Source organism: Aspergillus pseudonomiae, assembly GCF_009193645.1.
Source record: "Aspergillus pseudonomiae strain CBS 119388 unplaced genomic scaffold BDV37scaffold_18, whole genome shotgun sequence".
Taxonomy (NCBI): Eukaryota; Fungi; Ascomycota; class Eurotiomycetes; order Eurotiales; family Aspergillaceae; genus Aspergillus; species Aspergillus pseudonomiae.
In genome coordinates this window covers 199,964-225,720 of record NW_022476010.1, presented here as the reverse complement: position 1 = coordinate 225,720, position 25,757 = coordinate 199,964, and the positions used below count along the sequence as shown (strand labels likewise).

The 25,757-nt window shown below is 49.3% G+C and overlaps 7 protein-coding genes across 7 annotated transcripts; 3 read left to right on the top strand and 4 right to left on the bottom strand.

Annotated features, from left to right (window-relative positions):
- The first annotated feature begins 2,572 nt into the window (after window positions 1-2,572).
- Window positions 2,573-7,128, top strand: ncr1 (sphingolipid transporter NCR1). Its single transcript, XM_032081437.1, has 3 exons — window positions 2,573-3,199; window positions 3,270-6,711; window positions 6,780-7,128. Exons 1-3 carry the CDS (start codon window positions 2,933-2,935, stop codon window positions 6,881-6,883), a joined length of 3,813 nt encoding a protein of 1,270 aa, XP_031943518.1. The 5' UTR covers window positions 2,573-2,932; the 3' UTR covers window positions 6,884-7,128.
- Window positions 7,129-7,336: 208 nt separating this feature from the next.
- On the top strand, window positions 7,337-11,469 carry BDV37DRAFT_243392 (putative importin beta-4 subunit). Its single transcript, XM_032081436.1, has 4 exons — window positions 7,337-7,665; window positions 7,724-10,046; window positions 10,279-11,012; window positions 11,066-11,469. Exons 1-4 carry the CDS (start codon window positions 7,620-7,622, stop codon window positions 11,242-11,244), a joined length of 3,282 nt encoding a protein of 1,093 aa, XP_031943517.1. The 5' UTR covers window positions 7,337-7,619; the 3' UTR covers window positions 11,245-11,469.
- Window positions 11,470-12,055: 586 nt separating this feature from the next.
- Window positions 12,056-12,962, bottom strand: BDV37DRAFT_281108 (P-loop containing nucleoside triphosphate hydrolase protein; the record flags this gene model as incomplete). The annotated part of the gene is made up of 4 exons (XM_032086747.1): window positions 12,056-12,510; window positions 12,571-12,709; window positions 12,769-12,824; window positions 12,896-12,962. The coding sequence occupies 4 exons, from the start codon at window positions 12,960-12,962 to the stop codon at window positions 12,056-12,058; spliced, it is 717 nt and encodes a 238-aa protein (XP_031943516.1).
- Window positions 12,963-13,278: 316 nt separating this feature from the next.
- BDV37DRAFT_270104 (TPR domain protein) lies at window positions 13,279-15,527 on the top strand (the record flags this gene model as incomplete). Its single annotated transcript, XM_032084489.1, has 2 exons — window positions 13,279-14,642; window positions 14,699-15,527. 2 exons carry the CDS (start codon window positions 13,279-13,281, stop codon window positions 15,525-15,527), a joined length of 2,193 nt encoding a protein of 730 aa, XP_031943515.1.
- Window positions 15,528-15,543: 16 nt separating this feature from the next.
- Window positions 15,544-16,916, bottom strand: BDV37DRAFT_68504 (thioredoxin-like protein). The gene is made up of 4 exons (XM_032091060.1): window positions 16,660-16,916; window positions 16,492-16,591; window positions 16,077-16,360; window positions 15,544-15,976 (listed from the first exon to the last, which is right to left on the bottom strand). The coding sequence occupies exons 1-4, from the start codon at window positions 16,732-16,734 to the stop codon at window positions 15,782-15,784; spliced, it is 654 nt and encodes a 217-aa protein (XP_031943514.1). The 5' UTR covers window positions 16,735-16,916; the 3' UTR covers window positions 15,544-15,781.
- Window positions 16,917-17,539: 623 nt separating this feature from the next.
- BDV37DRAFT_270103 (phosphotransferase family protein) lies at window positions 17,540-18,746 on the bottom strand (the record flags this gene model as incomplete). Its single annotated transcript, XM_032084488.1, has 4 exons — window positions 17,540-17,803; window positions 17,838-17,915; window positions 17,968-18,081; window positions 18,123-18,746. The coding sequence occupies 4 exons, from the start codon at window positions 18,744-18,746 to the stop codon at window positions 17,540-17,542; spliced, it is 1,080 nt and encodes a 359-aa protein (XP_031943513.1).
- A 277-nt stretch (window positions 18,747-19,023) lies between these two features.
- BDV37DRAFT_281104 (uncharacterized protein) lies at window positions 19,024-21,441 on the bottom strand (the record flags this gene model as incomplete). The annotated part of the gene is made up of 3 exons (XM_032086746.1): window positions 19,024-19,647; window positions 19,705-21,019; window positions 21,089-21,441. 3 exons carry the CDS (start codon window positions 21,439-21,441, stop codon window positions 19,024-19,026), a joined length of 2,292 nt encoding a protein of 763 aa, XP_031943512.1.
- Window positions 21,442-25,757: the final 4,316 nt, after the last annotated feature.

Here is a 25,757-nt window from a genome sequence, read left to right as displayed (position 1 = left end):
TTCCCATCAGGTTAGCTCGCTATACTTCATCGCATCTACAACGCACAGGTCAAAAGGGAGTTCGCTCAGTTTCAATCCATGATTTGCAGTCTTTTTTTATGGCTAAATTAAAGAAAAGGCTTTGACATCATAAGAAGGTCCTCCGGCCCAAGTCATGCGGTCTCCGAATAGTTTCCCATGACTTGTCCCCTTCAGCTTTGTTTTGTAATCCCATCCCAAGACTCACTCCTCATGGACGCGATGATAGTCGACCATGAGGACGATTAGAATCTCTGGATCTGGCCAGTCCTTTCCAGGATACTCGATAACGATTGCTTCGTTCGTGACTTATTGATTCCAGGAGAAAATGGATCACGCCACAATCATTGCGTATGGAGTATGGCCCATTTTCACCTCGTGGGTCAACTAATGGTCGTATCTCTCCTCCCTTTTCATACTGATAGAAGAGAGCTCTTGCACCTTGGAAGATTGCCCCCCACACCAAACCAGGCCACTCTTCATCTTGTGGTGTGATACCAAATCGCGACTGGAAGATCTTCTGGAACCTCTAGATAGAATGTATGAGGTGGGGTCCATGGGGACCATCTGGCAAGACTAGAACTAGCAAATGCTCAGTGGGGTCTTTGCCGTCGTGGCATTCGACAAGATACACAGATTCATCTTTCCTCTCCTCCTCCACTGCCACCGTATCCCACTTCCATCCATACTCTTCCGGAAAGTAATTCATAAGGAGGCTAGATACCATTCGAATGATAAGAAGTATCAGGTTTTCCTCCTCTGGGCTATCTGGGCTCCCTGGGCTCTTTAGAGCTTTTAAGGTACGTTCGATGGGGACCAACCACTGTTCTGTCCAGTTCACCGTTGTAGTTTATCGTTTGGAGATTTTTATGCTCCGTAGTGGTATACTCTTTGTGCCAGAATTCCTCTGGCTCCCTTGGCACGTCGTCGTCCATGACGAGTACTTTACAATCGCAGAACTCTGGTGGCTTTGAAGATTGACCATGGAGTAGTGAGAACTAAATCTTCAGCGGCGCATTTTCGAGACATTACATGTCGTGTTGAATGGTTTATTCCTGGGTATTTGATGCCATAGGAAAGTATGCGATGCAATATACCCCCTATCAAGGCTCCCTCGAAGACATGAATCCAGGAGAGTCGCATTACAAGCCCGAAACATGTCACTCTTACGATCAACTTCACTGTTCAAGGACGCTACAAGCCGTTCTATTGACGTCTTGGTAGGCCAATCCTGGAGAGCACCACTCAGTTAACAAAAGAAAGGAGAATACACAGGTCCATAGGGCACCTTCGAGCCATGCGCGTGTGTTAGTCTGGGCGATTCCACATTGTATTCGAGAACCTGTATATTGGTAGTCCTTCCTGGTCGCTCCCTCGAATGACCGGGTCCACTGGGGGGGTGGAATGTCCCTTCCTGGTCATATAAGAGATAGGAACATTACTGCCGAGTAGGATGGATAAAGCCGTGGGAATAAGGCGGCTGATCCCGTCAAAATCTTCGGAGCGGTCAATCTGCACTCGCATATTGATACACTCCAGAGCCATATTCTGGCGAAACGCTTCCTGTTATAACTATGGGTACTGTCCGGCTACCCAGGCCAAATTTCGCCTGAGACATAGATATGGGGATGCCATACCCACGATTGGTATGTTCCTTCATTGCGTGATACATTTCTCGCTCGGGCAGGCATACATACACGATCAGAGATTGTTCATCGGCTTCAGACTCTGTTACCAGTCTACTGCCCATGTAGCCTTGTTATTGAACGTTTCCGAATGCCCAAGAAATTAGGCTGTTAACAAAAGGGCTTACTTGTCGTTACCCAAGTGGCTGGTTTTAGTCTCCTTGATGTTGAGTTTGGCCTGGTGCATTTGTGTTTCATGCTCTGTGATACATTTACGTCAGAGACGCTCATTTGTGACCCTTGGGCCATTGTGCTTTACACACCATATTCATCTCGTGTAACCGGCTTTTCACACATCGACACTCGAAATGTTCACCTTGAAATGTTGACTCAAACCCATTTTCTTCCGTGGAATGACAACAGTTCGGTACGGTAGGTTCAGTAATGAAAGACCTCGGTGGTCCATATCTGTTTTTTCTGGAGGGAATACTAATAAATTATCTAATCCAAGGATAAGCTCCCTCGGGTCCTGCACGACATGTAGGTGATGTTAAGTCTTAAGCTGAACCATTGAGTGTGTTAATTGACAGCGAAAGATATATATTTCAATGTGATAAAGTGGGGTTAGATAACCCAAAAGTCATACAGATGAAAAGAATTTTGAGAGATGATCAAAGAGAATGGAATTAAGATTCACCACTTAGGATAAAATATGATGGACATAATTAATCCGTATTATCAGCCTTTCCGCACGCCATGGAGGGTGTGTGCCTGATGATCCAGGTGCCTGACGTTAGTGCGCGGAAAGGGAGTCCTGAGGCATGAAGGCCAATCAACCCGAGGAACAACGCAACGCAAACGTTTCTCCGCCTTACGTAGTGATCTCATGCGATGTCTCTCCGCTTTTCCGTTTCCCTTTCTTATCATCACGTCACTCCCCCAACTTCCAACTCAATTCTTCATCCACTTTTCCATTGCTTTGCATGGTTGATGGAATGAGCTGGATTCATCCTATCATCCATGGATAGCTGATCTCGTCTAGTTGATTTCCCTTTATACTACGAATATATACCATCCTCAGGAATCGCATTGACATCACGCGTCCACTGCCGTCGGAGTCCTTGTTTCGCAGCACCCCTGCCGTACGTGGCAACGCCATTATTCCTAACTTTATATTCCAAATAAAGCCCCGGCTACTTTCCTCGCCTGTTACCCGCCTTGAATGAATCTGACCAGTCCTCATCCAAACGCTTCCGACCGATCCCGTCTCTACAACCCTGTTCCCAACCATGCGGGGACTCCGCTTCGTCCCCGTGATCGCTAGCCTCGGCTCGGTCTTCATATCACAATCATTGGCTCAGGGAGAGACCGCTCTACATGAGAAAGGGCGCTGTGCTATTCGAGGACACTGTGGGAAGAAGTCCATCTTTGGCGGAGACCTACCATGTCCAGATAATGGTGTCGCAGAGGAACCGGAAACGGCGGTGAGGAAGAAACTTGTGAATTTATGTGGCAGTAAGTGGGAGGAAGGCCCAGTGTGCTGTAAAGATGAGCAGGTACGTGTCAGATGTGATATGTCACAGTAATTGACATATTGAACTGCATTCCTAATTGTTCCGTGGTTAGATCGATGCGCTCTCCAGGAACTTGAAGCTTGCCGAGGGTATCATCGCCTCCTGTCCTGCGTGCAGAGAGAACTTCTTCAATATCTTCTGCACTTTCACCTGCTCTCCGGACCAGTCTCTCTTTATCAATGTCACGGAGACCGAGACCAGCAGATCGGGGAAATCTTTGGTGACCGAACTAGACAACATCTGGTCGGAAGAATACCAAAGTGGATTCTACGAAAGCTGCAAGAACGTGAAGAATGGTGCATCAGGTGGTAGGGCGATGGACTTCATCGGCGGCGGCGCAAAGGATTATACGCATTTTCTCAAGTTTCTGGGAGACAAGAAGCTTTTGGGTAGCCCTTTTCAGATAAACTTCAAAACCGAGCCCGCCGGTCCGGATCCTCAGGGAATGCATCCTCTGCCCATCAAGCCAAAGGCATGTAATGACTCAGATGAAGCCTTCCGTTGCTCCTGCGTGGACTGCCCCGATGTGTGTCCACAGCTGCCCGCAGTGGAAACGGACAAGCAATGCCATGTGGGCCTTTTACCTTGCTTGTCCTTTGCCGTGATTCTGATTTACTCCATCTTTCTGCTATTCGTTGTGGCTCTTTCGAGTTACTTCACGTATAAAGAACGGCGCCACCGCAAACCGGAACGAGTCCGGCTTCTGCAGGACCCGACGCCGAGCGACGACGAAGACGAAGGCGATATTGTTCACGCGGGAGGCTACCTCGAGCAGCCCAAAGGTGTTTATAAACCGAACTCCGTATTGGACCGTTCTTTCAACCGGATTGGTGGCACATGCGCCCGGTTCCCCGCGATTACCATCGTGTCTAGCATTATAGCAGTAGGGCTGTTAAGCCTGGGCTGGCTGAGGTTCGCTGTGGAGACCGACCCAGTGCGATTGTGGGTGAGCCCTACATCAGCAGCCTTCCAGGAGAAGCAATACTTCGACGCCAATTTTGGCCCCTTCTATCGTGCAGAGCAGGCTTTCCTTGTGAATGAGAGTGGCCCCGTTCTTACCTATGATACCTTGAGTTGGTGGTTTGATGTCGAGTCCCGAGTCCGCCGGGTGATATCGCTAGACCGTGGAATTATTCTGGATGATATCTGCTTCAAACCTACCGGTGACGCTTGTGTGGTTGATTCCGTGACTGGTTATTTTGGTGGTTCGATATATAACCTCGACCCTGATACCTGGAAAGAACGCGTAAGGCATTGTGCCGAATCTCCCGGTGATGTAAGCTGCCTTCCTGAGTTCGGGCAGCCTCTCAAGCCAGAAATGATTTTGGGCGGCTATGAAGAATCGGGGGATGTGTTTGACGCTCGAGCACTGATCGCTACATGGGTGGTTAATAATCATGCCCAAGGGACCGAAGACGAAGCGAATGCGATCGACTGGGAAGACAGCTTCAAGGGTGTTCTTGGGGTCGTCCAAGAGGAGGCTAAGGAGCGTGGTTTGCGCGTGTCTTTCAACGCCGAAATTAGCGTTGAGCAGGAGCTCAACAAATCGAGCAACACAGACGCAAAGATCGTCGTTATCAGCTACATTATCATGTTCATATACGCATCCTTGGCTTTGGGCTCCGTCACCGTGACGTGGAAATCGTTACTTACGAATCCCGCGAACGCTCTAGTCCAGTCGAAATTCACCTTGGGCATTGTGGGCATTGTCATCGTCTTGATGTCGGTGTCCGCTTCTGTCGGGCTATTTTCCGCGACGGGCGTCAAGGCAACATTGATCATCGCAGAGGTCATTCCGTTCCTGGTGTTGGCTGTCGGCGTGGATAATATCTTTTTGATTGTTCATGAATTCGAACGGATCAACGTCAGCCATCCTGACGAAGAGATCGACGAGCGAATCGCTCGGGCTGCGGGCCGCATTGGCCCCAGTATCTTCTTGTCCTCCCTTACCGAAACGGTAGCCTTCGCTCTGGGTGCTTTCGTCGGAATGCCGGCCGTCAAGAACTTCGCCGTGTACGCCGCGGGGGCGGTGTTCATCAACGCCGTTTTGCAGATTACTATGTTCATATCTGTGCTTGCGTTGAACCAGAGACGTGTGGAAAGCCTCCGCGCAGATTGCTTCCCATGCATTACGGTCCGCAAAGCGCATTCTGGGATGTCGGAAGATCAAGTCTTCGATGATCAGGATGGAGAAAGCTTTCTGCAGAAGATCATTCGCAAGGTTTACGCCAACTTTCTCCTCACTCGTAAGGTCAAGGTTGCCGTCATCATTGTATTCCTGGGCCTTTTCACTGCTGGATTGGCTCTCATTCCCGAGGTAGCGCTTGGTTTGGACCAGCGTATCGCGCTGCCCAGTGATTCTTACCTCATCCAGTATTTTGACGACTTGAATAAGTACTTTGGAAGCGGCCCTCCGGTGTATTTCGTGACTCGCAATGTGAACATCACCGCGCGGAGCCATCAGCAGCAGCTTTGTGGTCGGTTCACGACTTGTGAAGAGTTCTCATTGCCGTTCGTATTGGAACAGGAGTCTAAACGGCCCGAGGTGTCGTATATCTCAGGATCTACCGCCAGCTGGATTGATGATTTCTTCTACTGGCTTAATCCCCAGCAGGACTGCTGCAAGGAAGATGGCCAGCTTTGCTTCGAAGACAGGAATCCAGCATGGAACATTTCCCTCTACGGTATGCCAGAAGGTGAGGAATTTGTCCGCTACGCGCAAAAATGGATCGATGCCCCTACAGACGCATCTTGTCCGCTGGGAGGGAAAGCTCCGTACAGCACTGCTCTTGTCCTCGACTCGAAGCGAATCATGACCAACGCCAGTCATTTCAGAACAACGCATACACCTCTCCGGACGCAGGATGATTTTATTAAATCGTACAAATCAGCTCGTCGTATTGCGCAGGGTATCTCAGAAGAGCATGGTATCGACGTGTTTCCCTACTCGAAGACGTACATATTCTTTGATCAGTACATTTCCATTGTTCAGCTTACCGGTATCCTACTCGGATCTGCTGTCGCCATCATCTTCCTCCTGACCTCCGCCATTCTAGGCTCCGTCGCTACGGGGGCCGTGGTGACTGGCACCGTTGTGATGATAGTGGTCGATATCATCGGCTCGATGGCCATCTCCGGGGTGTCGCTGAACGCTGTGTCGCTGGTGAACTTGATCATTTGTGTTGGTATTGGGGTCGAGTTCTGTGCGCATATCGCGCGCGCGTTCATGTTCCCGTCTCGGGTGATCTTAGACAAGGTGCCCACTAAGTTCCGCGGCAAAGACGCCCGGGCTTGGACTGCGTTGGTCAATGTCGGAGGCAGTGTTTTCAGCGGCATCACCGTGACTAAATTGCTCGGGGTCTGTGTGTTAGCCTTTACCCGCAGCAAGATTTTCGAGATTTACTATTTCCGTGTGTGGCTGGCGCTGATCTTGTTCGCGGCTACCCATGCGCTCATCTTCTTGCCCGTAGCCCTGAGCTATTTCGGAGGAGAGGGTAAGTTCTTGTCAATGTTTCTAGCTTTTCCCGGTGTCATGGCGACTGGTAACTGACCATGGTTCTAGGATATGCCGATCCCGGCTCGGATGGTGGCCTTGAGGAGAACCTTGCCTCCCGTGGCTATCGCTCTCTGCTGGTTGATGACGATTACGACTCAGATGGATATTAGACATACAATACTATGATACAATGATTGCTTGACGCTTTTACGGACCATGGGACTCTCGGGAGCCCCGTCAACTCCCAGCTTTTGTTTAGCTGTTGCGGGGTGCATACGGAGTTATCAGGATGGAACGGTGTTGGGAATTGGAACGTTCTTTACTTTGGTGAATGTATACAGTGAACTTGGGGTATGTTACATAAAGCGGTAATAAACGAGACGTGTTTCAATTACGAGACGGAAAGTCATCCTCGAGAACATCCCATAAATTAGGAGATTGAATGAACGAAAATCATGGAAAAAAGAGTCGCGGTTGGGCAGCGACACGTGAAGCGACGCGCTCCTAACTGGATTAAGCGTAGTAACCTGTCCGAAACGGGTTAACGCCAATAGTCAATAATTTTTTTTGATTTTATTTTTTATTTTCTACACTCCGCTTGTGTCCAGTGGACCCAAAATTTTTTTTTTTTTCCCCTTCCCCTCCCTCCTTATATTTTTTTTTCCTTCTCGTCCTTTCTCTTTCCTTTCTTCATCTCCCCTTTTCTTTTGTTCTTCTTTTTTCACATCTCTTTTCCTTTTTTCTTTTCTTTTCTTTCTTGTGATACCCTTGTGAGCTTTCTGTTTTGCGCAGACAGCTCATATAGTCCCTGTGAAAAGGAGCCTCGATTGTTGTCGAGGGTCTGGGACAACCCCCGCAATTGTTTTTATTTTCTATCCTTAAAAAGTTGTGTGCTTTTGATCCATCATGGATCAGCAGAAATTCCTGCAGCAACTGCAGATCGTCCTGAACCGTAAGTGACCAATCATGCAAAATCAGGCAATGAGGAATGCTGACGAGACAATTTCCAGCCGCCCAGGGAAATGTGAAGGAAGCGACGGGTATCCTGCAGCGCGAATTCTATAACAAGCCGGAGTCCCTGGTTTTTCTCATCCAGATCGCTACTGGACATGAGGACGCCAACTTGAAGCAGCTCGCTGCTGTCGAGGCTCGCTCCCTGGTGAACAAGCACTGGGTTTCTGTGCAGGCCGGCCAGAAGCCTCAAATCCGCGAGCAACTGCTCCGTTCCACCCTTGGCGAGGGCTCTTCCCTCGTCCGTCACTCAATCGCTCGTGTCATCTCGGCTGTTGCCAAGGTGGACCTGAACGATGGCGAATGGGCCGAACTCCCCAACTTCTTGATTCAGGCCGGTAGCACCGGCAACAAGGACGAGCGTGCCGTGGCCATCTACATCCTGTTTACCATTCTGGAGACTCTGGGTGAGGGATTCGAGGAGAAATTCCAGGATCTCTTCAACCTGTTCGGCAAGACTATTGCCGACCCAGAGAGTGAGGAAGTTCGTACCAACACCCTGCTGGCTCTCGGTAGACTTGCCATGCACCTCGATTCGGAAGAGGATGTGGGTCCTGTTAAGGCTTTCCAGCAGCTCATCCCCTCCATGGTCGCTGTTCTCAAGGAGTCAATCGATCAGACCCAGGAGGACCGTGTGATGCAGGCTTTCGAAGTCTTCCAGACTATCCTTGGCTGTGATCCGGCCCTCTTGACGGTGCACCTCAAGGACCTCGTTGTCTTCATGAACGAAATCTCTGCCAACACTGAGGTTGAGGAGGACACCCGTACCCAGGCTATCAGCTTCCTGATGCAGTGTGTCCAGTACCGCAAGCTCAAGGTGCAGGCTATGCGTGTCGGTGAGCAGCTCACTCGCACTGCTCTCCACATCGTCACTGAGCTGGGCGATACCTCCGTCCTTGATGATGACATCACCCCGGCGCGCTCCGCTCTTGGTCTGCTCGATATGCTGGCCCAGAGCCTGCCTCCAAGCCAGGTCGTCGTGCCCCTCCTGCACTCTTTGGGCCAGTACTTCAACAACACCAACCCCGACTACCGTCGTGCCGGTATCATGGCTCTGGGTATGTGTGTTGAGGGTGCCCCCGACTTCATCAGCACTCAGATGAAGGAGATCTTCCCCATGGTCCTCCAGCTCTTGGGTGACCCCGAGCCCAAGGTTCGTCAGGCCTCATTGCACGCTGTGGCCCGTCTTGCCGATGACCTGGCTGAGGACTTGAGCCAGGAGCACGAGAGGCTCATGCCCTTGCTCTTCCAGAACCTTGCCAGTGCTATGCAAGAGTACAAGGGTGAGGAAGATGGCCCAACCATTGATATCATGAAGGCCGGCATCAGTGCTATCGACGCAGTCGTCGACGGCCTTGATGAGAAGGACGTTGCTCCTTACCAGGGTGAATTGGTTCCTATCCTGCATAAGCTCTTCAAGCACCCCGACTTCAGAATCAAGGGCCTGGCTGCTGGTGCACTTGGCTCTCTGGCCTCCTCTGCCGGTGACTCCTTCCTGCCATTCTTCGACGAGTCCATGCACTTGCTGCAGGAGTTTGCCACTGTCAAGGACAGCGAGGAAGAGCTCGACCTGCGCGCTAGCGTGACCGACGCCATGGGCGAGATGGCCGCTGCCGCCGGTGCTGAGCGTTACCAGCCATACGTCGAGCCGCTCATGCGCGCAACCGAAGAGGCTCTGCACCTTGGTCACTCGCGCCTCAAGGAGAGCACCTACATCTTCTGGGGCGCTATGTCCAAGGTTTACGCTGAGCACTTCTCTGCCTTCCTCGACGGTGTCGTCAAGGGTCTCTTTGCCTGTATCGAGCAGGATGAGACTGATCTTGAAGTCTCTTTCGGCGAGGCTGCCAAGGACTTGGTCGGCCAGGAGGTGACTGTTGGTGGCCGCAAGGTCAAGGTTGCCAGCGCTGACGATGACGAGCCTGTTGGCGAGGATGGCGAGATTGAAGACGTCGACCTCGAAGACGAAGATGGCTGGGATGACATCACTGCCACCACTCCCCTGTCTCTTGAGAAGGAAATTGCTGTTGAGGTCATTGGTGATCTCGTTACCCACACCAAGTCCGCCTACCTGCCTTACTTCGAGAAGACCATCGAGATGGTTCTGCCCCTTGCCGAGCACCCTTACGAAGGTGTTCGTAAGAGCACCATCAGCACCCTCCACCGCTCCTACGCTATGCTCTTCGCCATTGCCGAGGAGAACGGCCAGATGGCCAAGTGGAAGCCCGGCCTGCCTCTCCAGGTCGAGCCTGCCAAGGAGGTCAAGAAGTTCGGTGAAATCCTTATGACTTGCACTATCCGCATGTGGACTGAGGAAGATGATCGGTACGTATACTCTCTTATTGCTTATGTTTGTTTTTTCTTGACAGGCTTTGAAATTGTTTCATTCCTGGCACCTACAATGATGAACACACTCGTTTACCCAGCTCACTCAGACACACAAAAAGTGTGATTGATGTAAACGGCGATTATCTCACATCTGAACTCTTGACTGTTTTTATGTTTTGCTTGCGTGAACATTGTGTGTTGGCATTGCTTCTAACCTGCCACCTCCTAGGGCTACCGTCGCCGACATCAACCGCAACATGGCTGAGAACCTGCGCTACTGCGGTCCTTCTCTGATTGCCAACGAGACTACTCTCCACAACGTCATCACGATGGTCACCGACATCATCACGAAGAAGCACCCTTGCCAGCTGGAGTTCAGCCCTGACGACGATTCTATCGACGCCGGTGAGGAGTCTTCTGAGTTTGACTGGGTCGTTGTCGACACTGGTCTTGATGTCGTTTCCGGTATGGCTGCTGCCCTTGGTGAGAGCTTCGCCGAGCTCTGGAAGGTCTTCGAGAAGACTATCATCCGTTACGCCGGCAGCACTGAGTCTCTTGAACGTGCCACCGCTGTCGGTGTTCTCGCCGAGTGCATCAATGGCATGGGCGCTGCTGTGACCCCTTACACTTCTGCCTTCATGAAGCTGCTGGTGCACCGCCTTGGTGATGAGGATCCTCAGACCCGCTCCAACGCCGCTTATGCCGTTGGCCGTCTCGTTGAGCACTCTACCGCTCCCGAGATAGTCAAGGAGTTCCCCACCATCCTGAGCCGTCTCGAGGCCTGCTTGCACATGGATGTCTCCCGTCTCCAGGACAACGCCACTGGCTGTCTCAGCCGCATGATCCTCAAGCACCGTGACAGCGTTCCCCTCAAGGACGTCCTGCCTGCTCTGGTCAAGCTTCTCCCCTTGAAGAACGACTACGAGGAGAACGACCCCCTGTACCGCATGATCTGTCAGCTGTGTATGTATCCCCAACTTTTCTTTTTCGTGAGCCCTTTGCTAACTCCACTTTAGACAAGTGGGAAGACCCTACCACCCGCGAGCTTACCCCTCAATTCCTGCCCATCTTCCAGTCTGTCCTCTGCGGTGACGAGGATCAGCTCGAGGACGAGCGCCGCGCCGAGCTCGTCGAGCTTGTCAAGTGGCTGAACCAGATGCAGCCCGGCGCTGCTCCTTGGGTTGAGCAGCTGTAAAGCTTACCCGACATGATGGCTTGACGATTCAACAAATATTTAATGGATAGACTGGTTACTCAAAAGGTTTTATGGTTGACTGATAGAAGATACCCCTCCGGAGCGCATCAGGGTCGGCCCTGTTATGCGTGATGATGTGACGAAGACGGATAGAAAAGTCATGTATTCGTTTCGCAATGATTTATGAATCAAACGGTGTAAATATACCAATGTTTATAACCTGCACTTATATCCATGCTCCTTTTAGTTGTAGCACGTAGTTAACTGTCTCTGTAAGCCACAAGCGGAAGTTGAACATTCATCCCTAGACTATGATACCTGCACTTTGGCTACATGGATCCTCCCCTGAATCGTGGTCATTAACTCGTACAATTCACAACATGCCTGATCTATATCTCGAATCTACTGGCAGACATGGGGCAATACTGTATCAACTGGACTACTTGGAAAATTGGTCAATCCCTAGAACATCTCATCGTATACTTCCACACAACAGCCTACTAATCACTACTCATTCCCTTGCGATCCAAACTAAGCTGGGATATCCCGCTTCCCCAGATCATTTGCCTCCGATATGCAGTAGCAGCTGCATTAACGCGGAAACCTGCATGCTTAGGGCATGACCTACGTAGGTAACTTAACAGGACAGTACCAGAGATATGAACAATATAATAGAATGGATAGTCAGAGATAGCGAAAGAAATCCAGAAGAGCCTCCCAAGACAATCCAATAACCCACATTCAATAACCCCCCACCCAAGCCATATTTTCATACTAGACCTGGAAGCCGGGGATACAATCAATCTATGATTCAGTTCCTGCGACGAACAGGAGGCTCGAAACCATCGATAGCATCCAGGATGGTTTTACCCTTAATGACACCATCGCGCGTCTGCTTTGTCCAACCCTTGAACCACGGCAGATTCGGGGACTCTTCCATCATGTTGTCTCCGTGAGTAGCGCTAATAGGAACATAGGATACACATCTGGGGTTGTATAAGGATTTGCGTTTCAGCGAATTGGAAGTTTCTTTGAGTACTTCGTTGAAACGATCCTCCGACCAGCGCGTGGTGTCCATTTTGGAAATAGCGACCGCGATCTGGGGAATGCCTAACTCGTGGGCGCATTCAGCAAACCGGATGGTCTGATCATTCTCGCTTTCGCCGAGAGCTTCCCCAGTCCACGCGGAAATCACCAGGATGGCGCAGTCGGCGGGGATGATGCCAGTTGAAACGTTGTAATGGAAGGAATCCAGGTCGGGGATTTCTAGTGGCGGTCAGTACACTGGTATCTTTATCTATATATGTATGGATCTGGTAGCACTACCATAGAACGTGGTTGTATATTTCGGTGTTTCCATATTCCAGGAACTGATGGCATCGGGGTCCTCATTTTGCTCGCTCGCATATTCATTAATGGCCATCGCATAGTCCTTAGCGGAACAGTATCTCGTGGCAGCGACGTGCTGTGACCCTGTTAGACAAGAATCATGCTAAACATCTTTCATGGTGTGTTTGGCCATACCTCCTGGATCAGCTGGTCCAGCCCTTCGTATTGCCCTTCTTTGGAGATGAGATAACCTATCCAAGATACTATCTGTCATGATGTTCATGTCGTCGGGATTGCAAGTCAAGATCCGGTCATGAATTACCAATCGTCATCGACTTGCCGGACCCAGCGTTGCCGATCACAACGATGTTAAGGTGTGTCTTCGTCATATTGAGCCGTGGGATGTACAGATGAATGATGGTGGAAAAGGAGAGAAACTGAAGAAAACTCTGCTATACCCAGAGAGTGAGGTGGGAGTCCTGGTCTTATAAGAAAAAGTCTCGCATTGCAGATCTTGCCTGCATAGTGTTGCGATCAGCCCCCGCAGTTCAGCTGGAGGTGGGATGCAGCTCTATAGATCCGATAAGTGGATAACCTTCATCCCCACTACCCACTACACGGAACTCTGTCGCGGGCAGAGGAAATGCCCCTCCGTCACTTCTGAGTCTCTTCCGACTCTTTCGAAAGACGAAGGAGAAACAAACTATGAATACCCACAATGTCTCCTCCGCCCCGGGCTGCATCCAACTCCTCCAGCAACACAAAAAACGTCTTCAAGACGCCCAGTCTCGCAAGGGCCAGTGTCTCTGCATACAAAGGCCTCGCGATGAAACCATTCTCGGGTTCAATCTTCGTCGCGCGAAGAATCAGGGCCGATCGAGTCTAGATCACAGCGTTCGGTCCTCCATCATCCCCCCAGCCTATCACCCATGCACGCGTTCTCTCCGCAATCTGCAGCAGATCATGATCAAGGATCTACGAGTGGAAACTCATCACCGCGATACGTATCTTCTGCTCCGATCCGTGACACCGCCGGATGAAATGACGGCCATTCTGGCCATCGTGGAGGATGAGAATGGGGATGTTCTCATGCTGCAGCTTTACAACCAGGATATGGACCGCCCTGTAGAAGAGACTCTCCCAGAGGGAACGGCTTTGATTGTGAAAGAGCCGTTTCTGAAACTGATGTCGGATGGCGAGTATGGAATCCGCGTCGATCACGTTTCTGATGTCATATTTCTGTCGGCTGTTGATGAGCGAGTCCCTCTTTGCTGGCGGCCACAAGACAGTCCAAACTTCGATGTGAGCCATTGGAAGATGAGGGGGGATGAGCTCTGCGATAGCGCCAAGTACCAACTTGCGATTGAATCCTACACCAAGGCGTTGGACGGCTTACCCAACTCGGAAGAATCCACCATCCTTAGACTCAGCCGAGCCTATGCTTTGCTCAAAGCCCGCCGGTTCGACGAGGCGCTGCTTGACCTGAACTCTATACCACAAACCAGTCCTTCTGCTGAGAAAGCTCTTGTATATAAGGTCCAAGCACTCTACAACCTCCATCGGTACCGCGAATGTCACCAAGTCCTCAGTTGTCTTGGTCCTGAATCCTCGGACAACCCTGCGATCAAGGACTATCCCTCTCGTGTTCTCAGGCGTCTCGAGGAACAAGAGCATGGGAAGTACCAGTTCAAGCCGATGTACCAGGCCAGCAAAGCCTTTCCTCCAGATTTAGATCATGCTACGTATATTGGCCCCGTGGCCGTCAAACCATCTAGCGCCCGTGGACGCGGTCTCTTCACCACCGAGGCAGTCAAAGCCGGGGATCTTCTATTATGCGAGAAGGCATTTGCGCATTTATCTGCAAACCCAGAACAGGACAAGAATGTGACGCTTCTGATGAACATCGAAACCGACACCATGACCGTGGGAACACAATCCGATCTCATCCGAGTGATCACGCAGCGACTCTACCAGAATCCTGCTTTGATCAAGCAGTTCACAGATCTCCATCATGGATCGGACAGCCCAGTCAATGTATCCGATGTGGATGGGAAACCAGTTTTGGACTCGTAACTACCCCCTACCCAACCAAGGATACTCTCCAACCTGACCAAGAATGATACAGATTTCTCATCACGCGCATTGTCTCCCTGAATGCATTCGGCTGTCCGCCGTCCTCCCGGGAATACTACCTAGCTGATAAAGCCACAAGATTAGAAACAGGGAATCAGTTCCATTCATGCGGTGTCTGGCCCAACTCCTCATACATCAACCACAGTTGCGACAGCAACGCCCAACGGAGCTTCATCGGCGACATGATCATAATCCGCGCCGCGAAGGACCTCGACGCCGACACCGAGATCACCTTCTGGTACGCGACGCCCGACGTCGACGATTTCGAAGCCCACCGCGATAAATTCCAGCACTGGGGCTTCCAGTGCGATTGTATCATCTGCCAGGACTACCAAAACACAGACCCAACCATCCTCGAGAAACGCCAAACCCTGCGAACAGAAGTCCGCCACTATATCCAATCCACCCGGCAACCAGACCTCGCGAGGATCGAGAGCACGGTGGCTTCATTGGCGAGTACGTACAGTCGACCCGCGCGCGAGGTCCCGCGTCTGGGCATTTGGGACGTGCAGTGTGTGCTGGCGAAGAAGTATCTGCGACTGAACCAGCCTGTCAAGGCCACCGAGGCGGTGTTTGGAGCGCTAGAGTCCCTGGGCTATGTTATTCAGGGTGCAAAGATCCCGGGTGCGCCGCTGGTGATTATGCAGTGGGGGTTTATGGTGGATCAGCTTATTGAGGTCTGGCTTGTTCTGGCTGAGGCGTTTCATACGGTCAGCCCAGAGCTTGAGGCGCGGGCGGAGAGGTATGCGAGAATTACTTATAAGATTTGTGTGGGTGAAGATGAGACTTTTGAGGATACCTATATTACGAATAGTACATAACAAGCTTTTCCTTTTCTTGTTAGCTGGTTTACCTGTACGATAGACTTTTGTCCATTTTTCTCTCTATGCTCCAGGATCAAGGACAGAGCGAAAGGGATGTTTAAAAACTTCCAGCAGAAAACACCACACCAGTTGTACATAGCCACACAACAAACTCATACACCCACACCAGACCACATATCAATCATACTAAGACACCGAAGAATCAAAAATGAAGGGATGAGATAAAAAAAAAAAGAAAAGGCATTAACAGGTCAGAAACCCCAACTAGAATCTCCCCTCTCCAAATCCAAAAACTCCACCACCCTCGCCAGATGATCCACGCCCCAGAAACACTCTTTCTCGCCACGAGAATTCACACACTCGAACCAGGGTAATCCAAACGCTCCGTTGTCGAATGCTCTTTGAGTATTCTCCGTCAGACGGAGTTTGATCTCTGGTTCTTTTGACTATATCAATTAGTATTAGCATCACATCACCACCATCACCATCACCATCACTGACAAGATCCAAAACAGATAAAAGAAATAAAAACAGAACAAAACTCACAGCCTCAAGTATCTCCCCCGCACCCTCCCCACCGAAAACCTCCTCCAACACACCCATGAACCCATCGGTAGTCACAACACGCGAATCCCCCTCTCCCCAAAGTCCCCGATACAACCTCTCCACAACCAACGCTAGTCTCTCTGGATACCGCTCACCAAGGACGAGTAATATGCTCTGGACCTCAGCAGTCGGGAAGGGAAATCCGGCGGGCGGAGTTTCACACATGGGAAGTTTCAGTCGACGGGACCAGTAGAGGCGTTCTTTGTTTATCCAGGTTGATTTGTCTACCAGTTTGTTAGCTTTTCTTTTGGGTATATTCTATACTAGTATCCTTTATAGGGTTTGGATTCTGGGTAGTGGAGTTGGGTAAGGAGGGTTGATTTGAGAGTATGCGGAGGAGGAAATGGGTAAATACTCTTCACAGCAATCGGGGGCGTATTCTGGCATTTGGCGAAGAGGTCACGCAGGAGGATTGGGGTGTAGGTTATGTTGCATTTTGAGAAGATGGGGGAGTTCTATAGTATAATTTTGGTTAGTTTGGTTGTTTTATATATGGGGTTGTAGCTTGTGGTTAAAGAGGGACCTTGAGAATGTGGAAGGCGACGTAGCTGAATGGACTTAGGAGGTCGAAGTAGAGGGTGACCTTTGGGGTGGACATCTTGACAGTATATATAGAGTATAGAATTAAAGATATTTTATTGTAACTTGAGTTGAAATTGGACGACTGTGGTTTATTTGTTGCTTGTAGCGGTAGGTAGGGTTAGACTCAGGCCAGAGTGGGAGGGATGGGTTTATATTCTACAAATCCCTGATCTACAGCAGTGGCTTGCATTTATGTGCAGGATGATTTCCTTGAATGATGTTTTCATTCCTCAACAATTCAACGGACAGATATACGTGTATCTGCAGAGGAATGGTGAGAACTTAGGGTTCGTATCCCGTCTGGATCTATGATAACTAATCATTAAATATTGAGTTGTTGGGGTTCCGCAAATGATCCCCAACCATACACCTGACTCATAGTGAGTGATTGAATCTGAATCAGCCATTCGAGAATATACTATAGTGTACTAGATACGTATTGACCGCTCTTGAGCACTTTATGAGTTGAGACTGGAACTGTTATAGTAATCTAATTCTATCTGAAAGAATACTATCCGTCATCAATCAGTGAATCACCTTTCTGCCCGAGCAAGTCCCTAAATACCCTCTGCAATTTATGTCAGAGAATTTCACTATCCATTAGACTGAAATGAATACCCTCTGTCACTGGAGGGGCTGCAGTGACCGTAAACTAGAGCAATGTGATGTATGTAGATTTGGGAGCCATTCTCTGACACTATTTTGTGACGGAATATATGCAAAATCCGAAGTGAGTCTACTCTTAATCTGCGCATGACCGATTCTTGGTCTGTTTTGGACAAATATGCAGTCATCTGAATAGTCTCACTCCACACAGTGCATTACACTTTGAATATCTCCAGACTAGGCTCCAATATAGCCCTCCACTCTCCCACCTTGTCTGCCTTCTCGCCCCGGGGACAAACGCCAAAAATCGCCCGCAAGTACCCAATCGCATCCTGCATGCTCTCCTGAAGAGAAAAGCGAGGCTCCGTCTCCAGCAATAGGTCCACGCCGCGGATACGGCATCGCTCGTCAAAGAGTGCACGTACACGTTTCTGCTCTTCCACAGCCTGCGCATTCCGCTGACCATTCCAGAGGAATGCCTGCGCAGGATCCCACAGCTGGACTGGCACCGACACCGGAAAACTCCCAGTCCAAAATCGCCGTGACACGAGCCGCAGTCGGGTCGTACATGATATTGGCCACGTGGAGGTCCTTATGTGCCAGGACATATCGCGTCATTGAGTTCCGGGAACTACGGCATGACATCGACCCAGGCGTCGAGGCGGGGGAGAAGGTCCCGCCTGGCCTCCAAGAAGGTATGCACACGGATGGCGTGCTGGTAAACACGGACTAGTGCTACGATATATGCGGTGTATGACTCGTATGGGCCGGTAATATTAATCGAGGCGACGGACTCACCGCAGGAAAGTAAGTCACAATATCGGGGGCCTGCCAGAAGGTTTCATCGAGAATGAGACGGGAAATGACCTGAGCAGAGGCGCCAGTTTCTGCCGTAGAGGGGGAGAGCACCTGTCCAGATACCCCAGACCAGGACTTTTGGTGCATCTGCAGGACAATATCCAGAATTTGGTCAACAATCACTGTCAGCTGTTCCACGGACAGCTGATCGTAAACCTCATGCAGACCAATGCTTGGGGAGCGCGTGAGCAGCGTAAATTCATAACCAAGGCTATTTTTGGTGGTAGCATCAAACCGGATGATCTCGGGAATTGGGATAGACGTATGCTGACGGACCCAAGTCATAACGGCGACCTCATTCTCCGTCTTGATGTGCGGGAGATGGCTGCCTGAGACCCGCAGAACGAGATCGACCGACCCGTTCCCACCATCCAAAGCCTCCAATTTTGGCGAAGTTTCGCTTGCATCTTCCGCTGAGAATGACAGCAGGTAGATGGGGTGGTACTCCGCTATGACAATAAGAGCTCTCACGCCGATGGGTGTGGGGAGACCCAAAGAGCGAGCGAACTCTAGCAAGGTCTCCTTGTCCAGGCTGGGAGGAAGGTACTGTGTGGGATCGCCCATGGTAAGGAGTTTGGTGCCTTTGTGTCTACAACCTCGTCTGAGATGACGTGGATGGATGTATATGTGACAATTCTTAGTAGCGTCGATGTTCAGCTGAATCTTAGCTGTATGAGACAAAGAAATAGGCCAGAGCATGTGACCGGTCCCGCAACTGAGCAGGGAACGTGGTGAGGCTCTCTGCACGCATTCTTGATTTCAAGTTACCACTTGGTACTAGATACCTGGGATTAAGCTCTTGCGACCATATGTATATTGCTTTTGTTAAAATCATCACACCCTACGTGGTCCGTGGCGGCCGCGTTACCTGGAACCCTTTCTCCTTCCGCTTGGGATATTTGAACCGCGCCAACATTCTGTGCGTCCAATGGCGCAACGTCTGTCGGCTGGGTTGATTTTCGTCCGGCGAAAGTAGCGTCGATGGCGACGTAGAGTCGTTATTCCATCTACCGTAGTAGAAGTCCGATTCTCTAACAGAATAATCTATCTCGGGTCTGCTGGGTACTTCTAACAGCTCGTCGAGTATATCCAGAGAACTTCGAGTCGGGCGAGAGCCACTGTATGATTCCTCGCTCAAACTTAACCCTACCGGCGAACCAACAGATCCTGATGCTGGGCTGGCGCACCCGGTTCTGGTTGGCAGGGGTTCATTTCGGCGTGGGGATCTATAGAAACTGGAGAAGTCCGTGACATAATGCCTACCTACAGGAGGTGATAGGGAGAAAGGTGTGGCCGAGTTGTCACTCTCCTTAGGGTGTTCAAGGGATGTCCCAGTTGAGCCCAACCGGTAGGAGCTGGCCAGGCTGTCAAAACTGTGCTTGTCTCGACTGTTGTTCAGGCCTTTCCCGTGGGGGACGACACTAGTGTCTCGAAGAGGAAAGGAGCGGCTGCCATGATTCAGAGGCTAATCGGTTAGTTCCTGCAAGTAGTTGTTATAGCGATGGGATCCTGGCTAGCTTACAGGAATCACAATCAAGTGGTCCGAGAATAAGTCATTATTTCCACTAGCCTTTTTCCAGGCACCTCGAGACAACTCCCACAGCGAGATAAGGAGGAAACCGAAGATTATTACCGCACCATGAAGGCACAAGATCACATAGCCGACCCATTGTTTCATCGCCTCATTCGAGGAACACACGAATGTAAGGCTCAACAAGAGAGATATAAAGCGAACAGCAGCACACCAGGCGGTCTTGGAAATGAAGAAGCTGGCCTGCCGCTGCATGGCCGTATGGATAATGAGAACGACTTCACACCCAACAAGCGTAAGTAGCTGTACCAGGCCCCAGTCCTGTAGCCCGCCGATTATAATGCCTTGAGCTAGTTGAATAGCATGTGGCAGATGATCCAAGTATCGCAGTAATTTGCTTGAGTCGGTCGGTGGACTGTCTTGGTCAGAGACAGCTGATGTATCGCTCAGATCCCTTTGTTTGAAATGCCGAGATATAAGATAATTTGCGCAAACGATAGCAACCATTGCCAAAGTGACTAAAGTGACGCGGTAGTTTGGAAGATATCCAATCAGGATCAATTCGTATGACATGTATGAAAGAAGAGGGACACTGAAGAATGATAGAGTCACCCCTAGAATGATATACCCTCCCTGCCAAAGGATTGCAGTTAACGAAGGCAAGTAGCCCGAGTCCGACGTTATTAGGCATAAAATCAGTAGAACCACAATAAGACCAGAAACTAGGATGAACATATTGATGAATGCATCGAGCATTACGTCAGGCATCTGAGGAAAACCGAGCATCTGTACCATGTACTCAAGCCCGTAGGATGCATTGCTAACATACATACCATCCTCTACTCCCGTGTATGTAAAGCCATGGTCAATAGGGCCTGTCCAATATAACAACGAGGACCAGGACACCTGGCTTACTATTGGCTGGTAGAAGCCTGGATATTCCATGGTAAGTGAACCAGCCAGAAAGACAAACTGGAGGTATCGTATATAGTCGGTGATATCAAGGATGATCTCCCATATAGGGCCCTGATTGGCCCACGCAGCTCTGCAGCCTACTTTCACCCCCGCTTTATTATGGTGCTTTAGCCACGAAGTGATCGCAACAAGGACCACTACAGCGGCAGGTATATAGGTAAAGGCTATAGCGGCAGCTTTCCCAACGTCTGGGGTAATCTTCACCGCCGCGCAATCGATTTCGGACCCGTCAGTGGTTTTAAAAGCAATCTCCATGGCTAGGGTCTGCAGCCGGTGGGTATTGCCGAACGAGTACGTAAACAAGTACTTTGAGAAAAGCAACCCCTCAGGACTGAAGAATAGCATAAGCGATGTGATAAAATGGTACAAGAATAGATGGACGAACTAATGAAGTACTTACGGTGTCAGCGCCTCAGTAATTGTGAGGGGACATTGGCTCTCAAAATTCTCGACCTTGCCGACGGGGAAACCGAGCACATTAAAGCGCGATTCCGTGTCAAGCCCGGTCAGGTTGAGGTCATTGCATGTAAACTGCGATTCATTGTGGACGCCGAGGATTGACAATGACAGTAAGGTCGAGCCATCGAACGTGTCGAACGAGCCGCGAAGGCTGTCAATCCAGAATGGGGACTCCCCCGGCACACTGGACCGTGAAGAGTCACAATGATACTTCCGCACCCATGCAGCTTGACAACTCAGGACATAGACAGCAAGGTTTAGGAGAAGACGGCGCCAGGCGATCCACCGAGGCATGGCACGTGGTCAATACCCCCTAGCGTAGTATAGAACTGATGAAGTTGGGTTAGGAAATTAGAGATGCATTGGTATATCTAGCGCTAATGCGACCACCAGTGGAGGACGGTAACGGACTGATAAAGCACCATTCAAAATGCGTGCATTAGTTCCACATAGATTGCGGTGGATATTTTCAGCCTAGAAAAGCGGGAGAAGAAAAGAATCATGTTTGCTTTGTTTGCTTTGGCACATCCAAAAGGGAAATCGGGCCCACTCCCGAGTCGACTGTATTATGCTTCATTGCTTTCATCCAATCCGAACCGGGAAACAGGTACTTCAAATAAGCAAAATGGCTTTAAAGTGGAAAATGATTGTGTACTAATCAGCGGACGCTTCTAAGGATATGGTTGACCAGAAAATATATCTCTGTCAGTCAAAGCCCTTTAGGTATTGGTTCGACCACAAAGATATATATTGTTGTTTCTATATTCGGACGAAGTCAGCAGGTAGATGTAAGTATTCCGTAATTATTCTGACAAGTGACTTTTAAGAGTATGACCACTGGTAGTAGAATACATAAGAGGAAGAACTAAATTTGGTATTTTCTTAGTTATTCTTCCCAAACTAAAGTATTGGCTTCGATACCGGGCGATCAGAGCTCCGTTAAGCGAAGAAACGGGTGGTAGCAAAACCAGAGAACCTGGCGCATTCTTCATAACCTTTTAGACACTCGTGGTATTGACATAAGAGTATAGCTTCACAAGTCAAGAATGGATACATCATCCAACCTCTAGTCGAAGGGTATTGGCATTCGAAAAGTATAACCAGCTTTCTTACAGAGCTCCTGTTTCCGGGGGGTTCCACCGTATATGCCAACGAAACTGTTTCAAATCCAAATCCAAATATTTAACTCAATGAATATACATCGAAGCGCCCAAGCACTGCGTCGTGGCGGGTCCATGGTTTTGAGAGCTACCTTCCTGTGGATACAGGTGGAGCGCAAGAAAGCTTGGCACCATCATACTTTGGTTCCCTTACGGAGTGCATCAAGTTCAGACGTTGAGAATATTTACAGTCTCCTTCTTATTGCGAATGAAAAGTCGTATCGTAGAATATTCCCGAAGATGGTATTGCAGCATTGAAAGGCAACGTAAACCGAGAGCATGCATCGTGAAAAATCAACAAGGAGTTGATGTGAAACTGTGGTGGACACGACATGCCAGTCATGGACGGATATAATGAGGTATGAATCGTTAGATATCTCCGATACAAATTGCAGTGTTAGCCAGATCATCAGTGAGGGTGGTGTGTGTGTGGTATACAGGGGTGAGAATTTCTAAACTTACTTGACTAACAGGTTGACAGTCACAGCACGACGGGTGAGCTGAATACAAGGATCGCTTATCGCAATGAGTCTTGAAAGAAACAAAATGACCCGACGAGATTAAGTTGTGCTCTTCTCCATCACCAAAAACAAAGGAAGTTACGCATGGGCATATGCTCGAGGACTCGAGAATGAAGGGTAAAACATGAAGAGTGAATACGGGGAGATGTTGAGTCAAGTTGCATGTATGACTACTGCTCCAAGTGGGGATATGGGCTGGAAAAAAGCCAATTGTTCATTGAAGAGAATGTTGAAGTTGACAACTAACTTAATTTAATTTCCAATGACTGACATAATTTGTCGTGTAAAGTAGAATTGGTGGGTGATACTATAAAATGAAATGCGAATTGTGAAGTGTGAATAAAGAAGGCATAGAGGTGTTGGCTGTGTATAGCTTCAAGAGTGACGGATGTAGGAAGTGACGGCAGGGCTGAGTGAGGTTTGATGGTGCGGCATAATGATAAGGAATCAACGGGGTCAGTATCTTGAATGTTGCTGTGGATAACTTCACTGTTTCCTGAAAACCACGCAGCTGTACGCCAGGGACTTCTACTTTAGGAAGGCGATGAAAGATGGGGCATTTACGAGGGATGTATGTTGGCCTCAAGTCTAACTTCCAGCTTCAATGAAAAGGGATATCCCAGAAAAAGGCTGTGTAGAACTTCACATAAGTAATAGGAAAGAGATCATGTTGTTGGACTCCGGAAAAGTAAAGGGAGCGACTAACAAGGAATAATGATGGGTTGGAAATGGACACTACGAACAAGGACACAGTCCTCAACACCATGATTGAAGAATAACATACAGATCTAATGGACTTGTATAGCTTCGCTTTCTCTACAAGAAGGATAGAACATACCAAAGCAAAAGAAAAAAAGAACGATAGCGTGACCCGGGTGCTCTACCACCGCTACTCTCCCTCCACCCAAATCGTCTTCGTGCGTCGCGAGGGTTACCAGGTCCCCTCTCCCCCGTCGGGGTTACACTCATTGAAGACTTCTCGAAAGGCCTCGATTCCTGCGTCCAGGTTTCGAACGAGTGGTCCCATATAGGGAGCCACGCTGAGCGTTTCTTCAGGTCAGGTGGAAGTCCCAATGACCAGTAGGTCATCAGGTTCGCTGTGGCGACAGATTATTCTTGGACTTGGGCTAAATAGAGCGTATTTTCTTGCCTGAGGCTCGCTATAATAGGCCTTAGGTTGCAATGGTTGGTCTCAGGTTCGCGTAGTTTGCTGGGCTGACGCAGATTGCATGGGTGTGTCCAACACTCCAGACCAGTAGCTGATGATCCCGTGTGGATTTGCCAAATCTAAGCCATTTCTTGGCATATACCTTTGGAAATCAGTATTATTAGAAAAAGGAAGGATAGTTCTACTTTGATACAAAGGTATAAATCTATCGATTGTCTTGAGAGCCAATGGTGTTAATAGTATGCATTCTTAGCACTCATGGAAGCAAGCTCAATTGACTCAGTCTCCTACCTCTCATCTCACACTCATCTACATGGACCTACTGTTTACATCTACCATATACGGTGAATGGTACTGCGTGGTACTCAATAGTAGAAATTCCAGGGTTGAACGCCTATGTGACGATGTTACTACATAATACGGTATTACTTCTCAAACTTCCTTACATAAGTTTTAACTCGAGGAGTATATCTGACTTCATTTGATGGATCAAGAGTTATTCTGTTTTCTTACAACGGATGGATAACATTAGTTGCTGTCAAGTGGTCATAGTATGACGAGACCTATATACGGGATGTTGTTAAGCCTTTATGCCACTGATAGCTAATGACATGAAGCTGGTCGAGCTTTCCATGGCTACCAAAGTGGCGGGCCAAAACTCGATGTTCAACGGTGCGTCTCTACAAACCACCGTCGGGCGAGCTACAAGACTCCCAACGTAGCAGAGAAGAATATTAGGACATGCTATACCGCCCTGTACTCAATCTGAGTCTAGCACCGCCACTGTACAGTGAAATTACAGCCACCTCAAGAGAGCCCATCATCTGGAGCTGTTCCTGAAACACACACTCTGTATTATGCAAAGCTTCCAAGCACGTAATATGCATTAAGTTTAGCCCAAATAGCATATGCCACAAAGCTGACACTATTACTACAGGGTAGTATTTTGCTAGTGCTACCGGGGTCTAGATAGCGCCAGTGTAGGCCCAATAAACGGTCTAATCTAGGCTCTAGGCAGCAAAGACAAGCCTTCGAAACAACTTGTCAAGCTTTCTGTAGGTCTTAATCTATGAATATTAGTAGCGAAGCAACGCTGTGGTTCCATATCTGCACATCGCTAATGGTTCATTGTAAGCACACCACATAATAAGCTCAAATTTTGTATTGTCCAAGAGCTGCGGCAGCTGCTACTACTAGTACTAATAGGCGAGGTCCAGGGAAGTCACCGCTGCAAGTGGATCCTGTGGAAGTCTTGGCCCACTTCTTAGTCCAATTTTAGCGCGTGGCTTAAACTCGGCTGCCTGCCGCTGACGTCGTTTCGTTTCAGACCGACTCTTGCATTCTTTCAGGTTTGCAGTGTCTATATAAGGTGAGTTGTCCGGTGTTATGGTCACACCGAGTTCCCCATTATCGCATCCTTTGCTAATTTCTAGAAACACTCAAGCCTTGTCATAATCCCACCGCACTCTATCTTGTTTACCAAAAAATCGCATCGTATCCACGTAAAGCCTAACAGTCAAAATGGGCGCCTCTTCTATCTCCTCTCCGGTGAACTTTATTCTTCCGTCCTCCAGCTCCGGATCCTCCATTAAGAAACCCATCAAGTCCGTCCAAAAACCATGCTTTGGCTGTGACTGTGGCGATGAAGAGTGCGATTGCTGCATTTGCACTGTGATGTGATGTGATGTGATGATGTACGTTCGTTTACCTGGCTGAGCTCGACGACAATAGACGGTTAACGGAAGACTCAGGCCCAAGTTG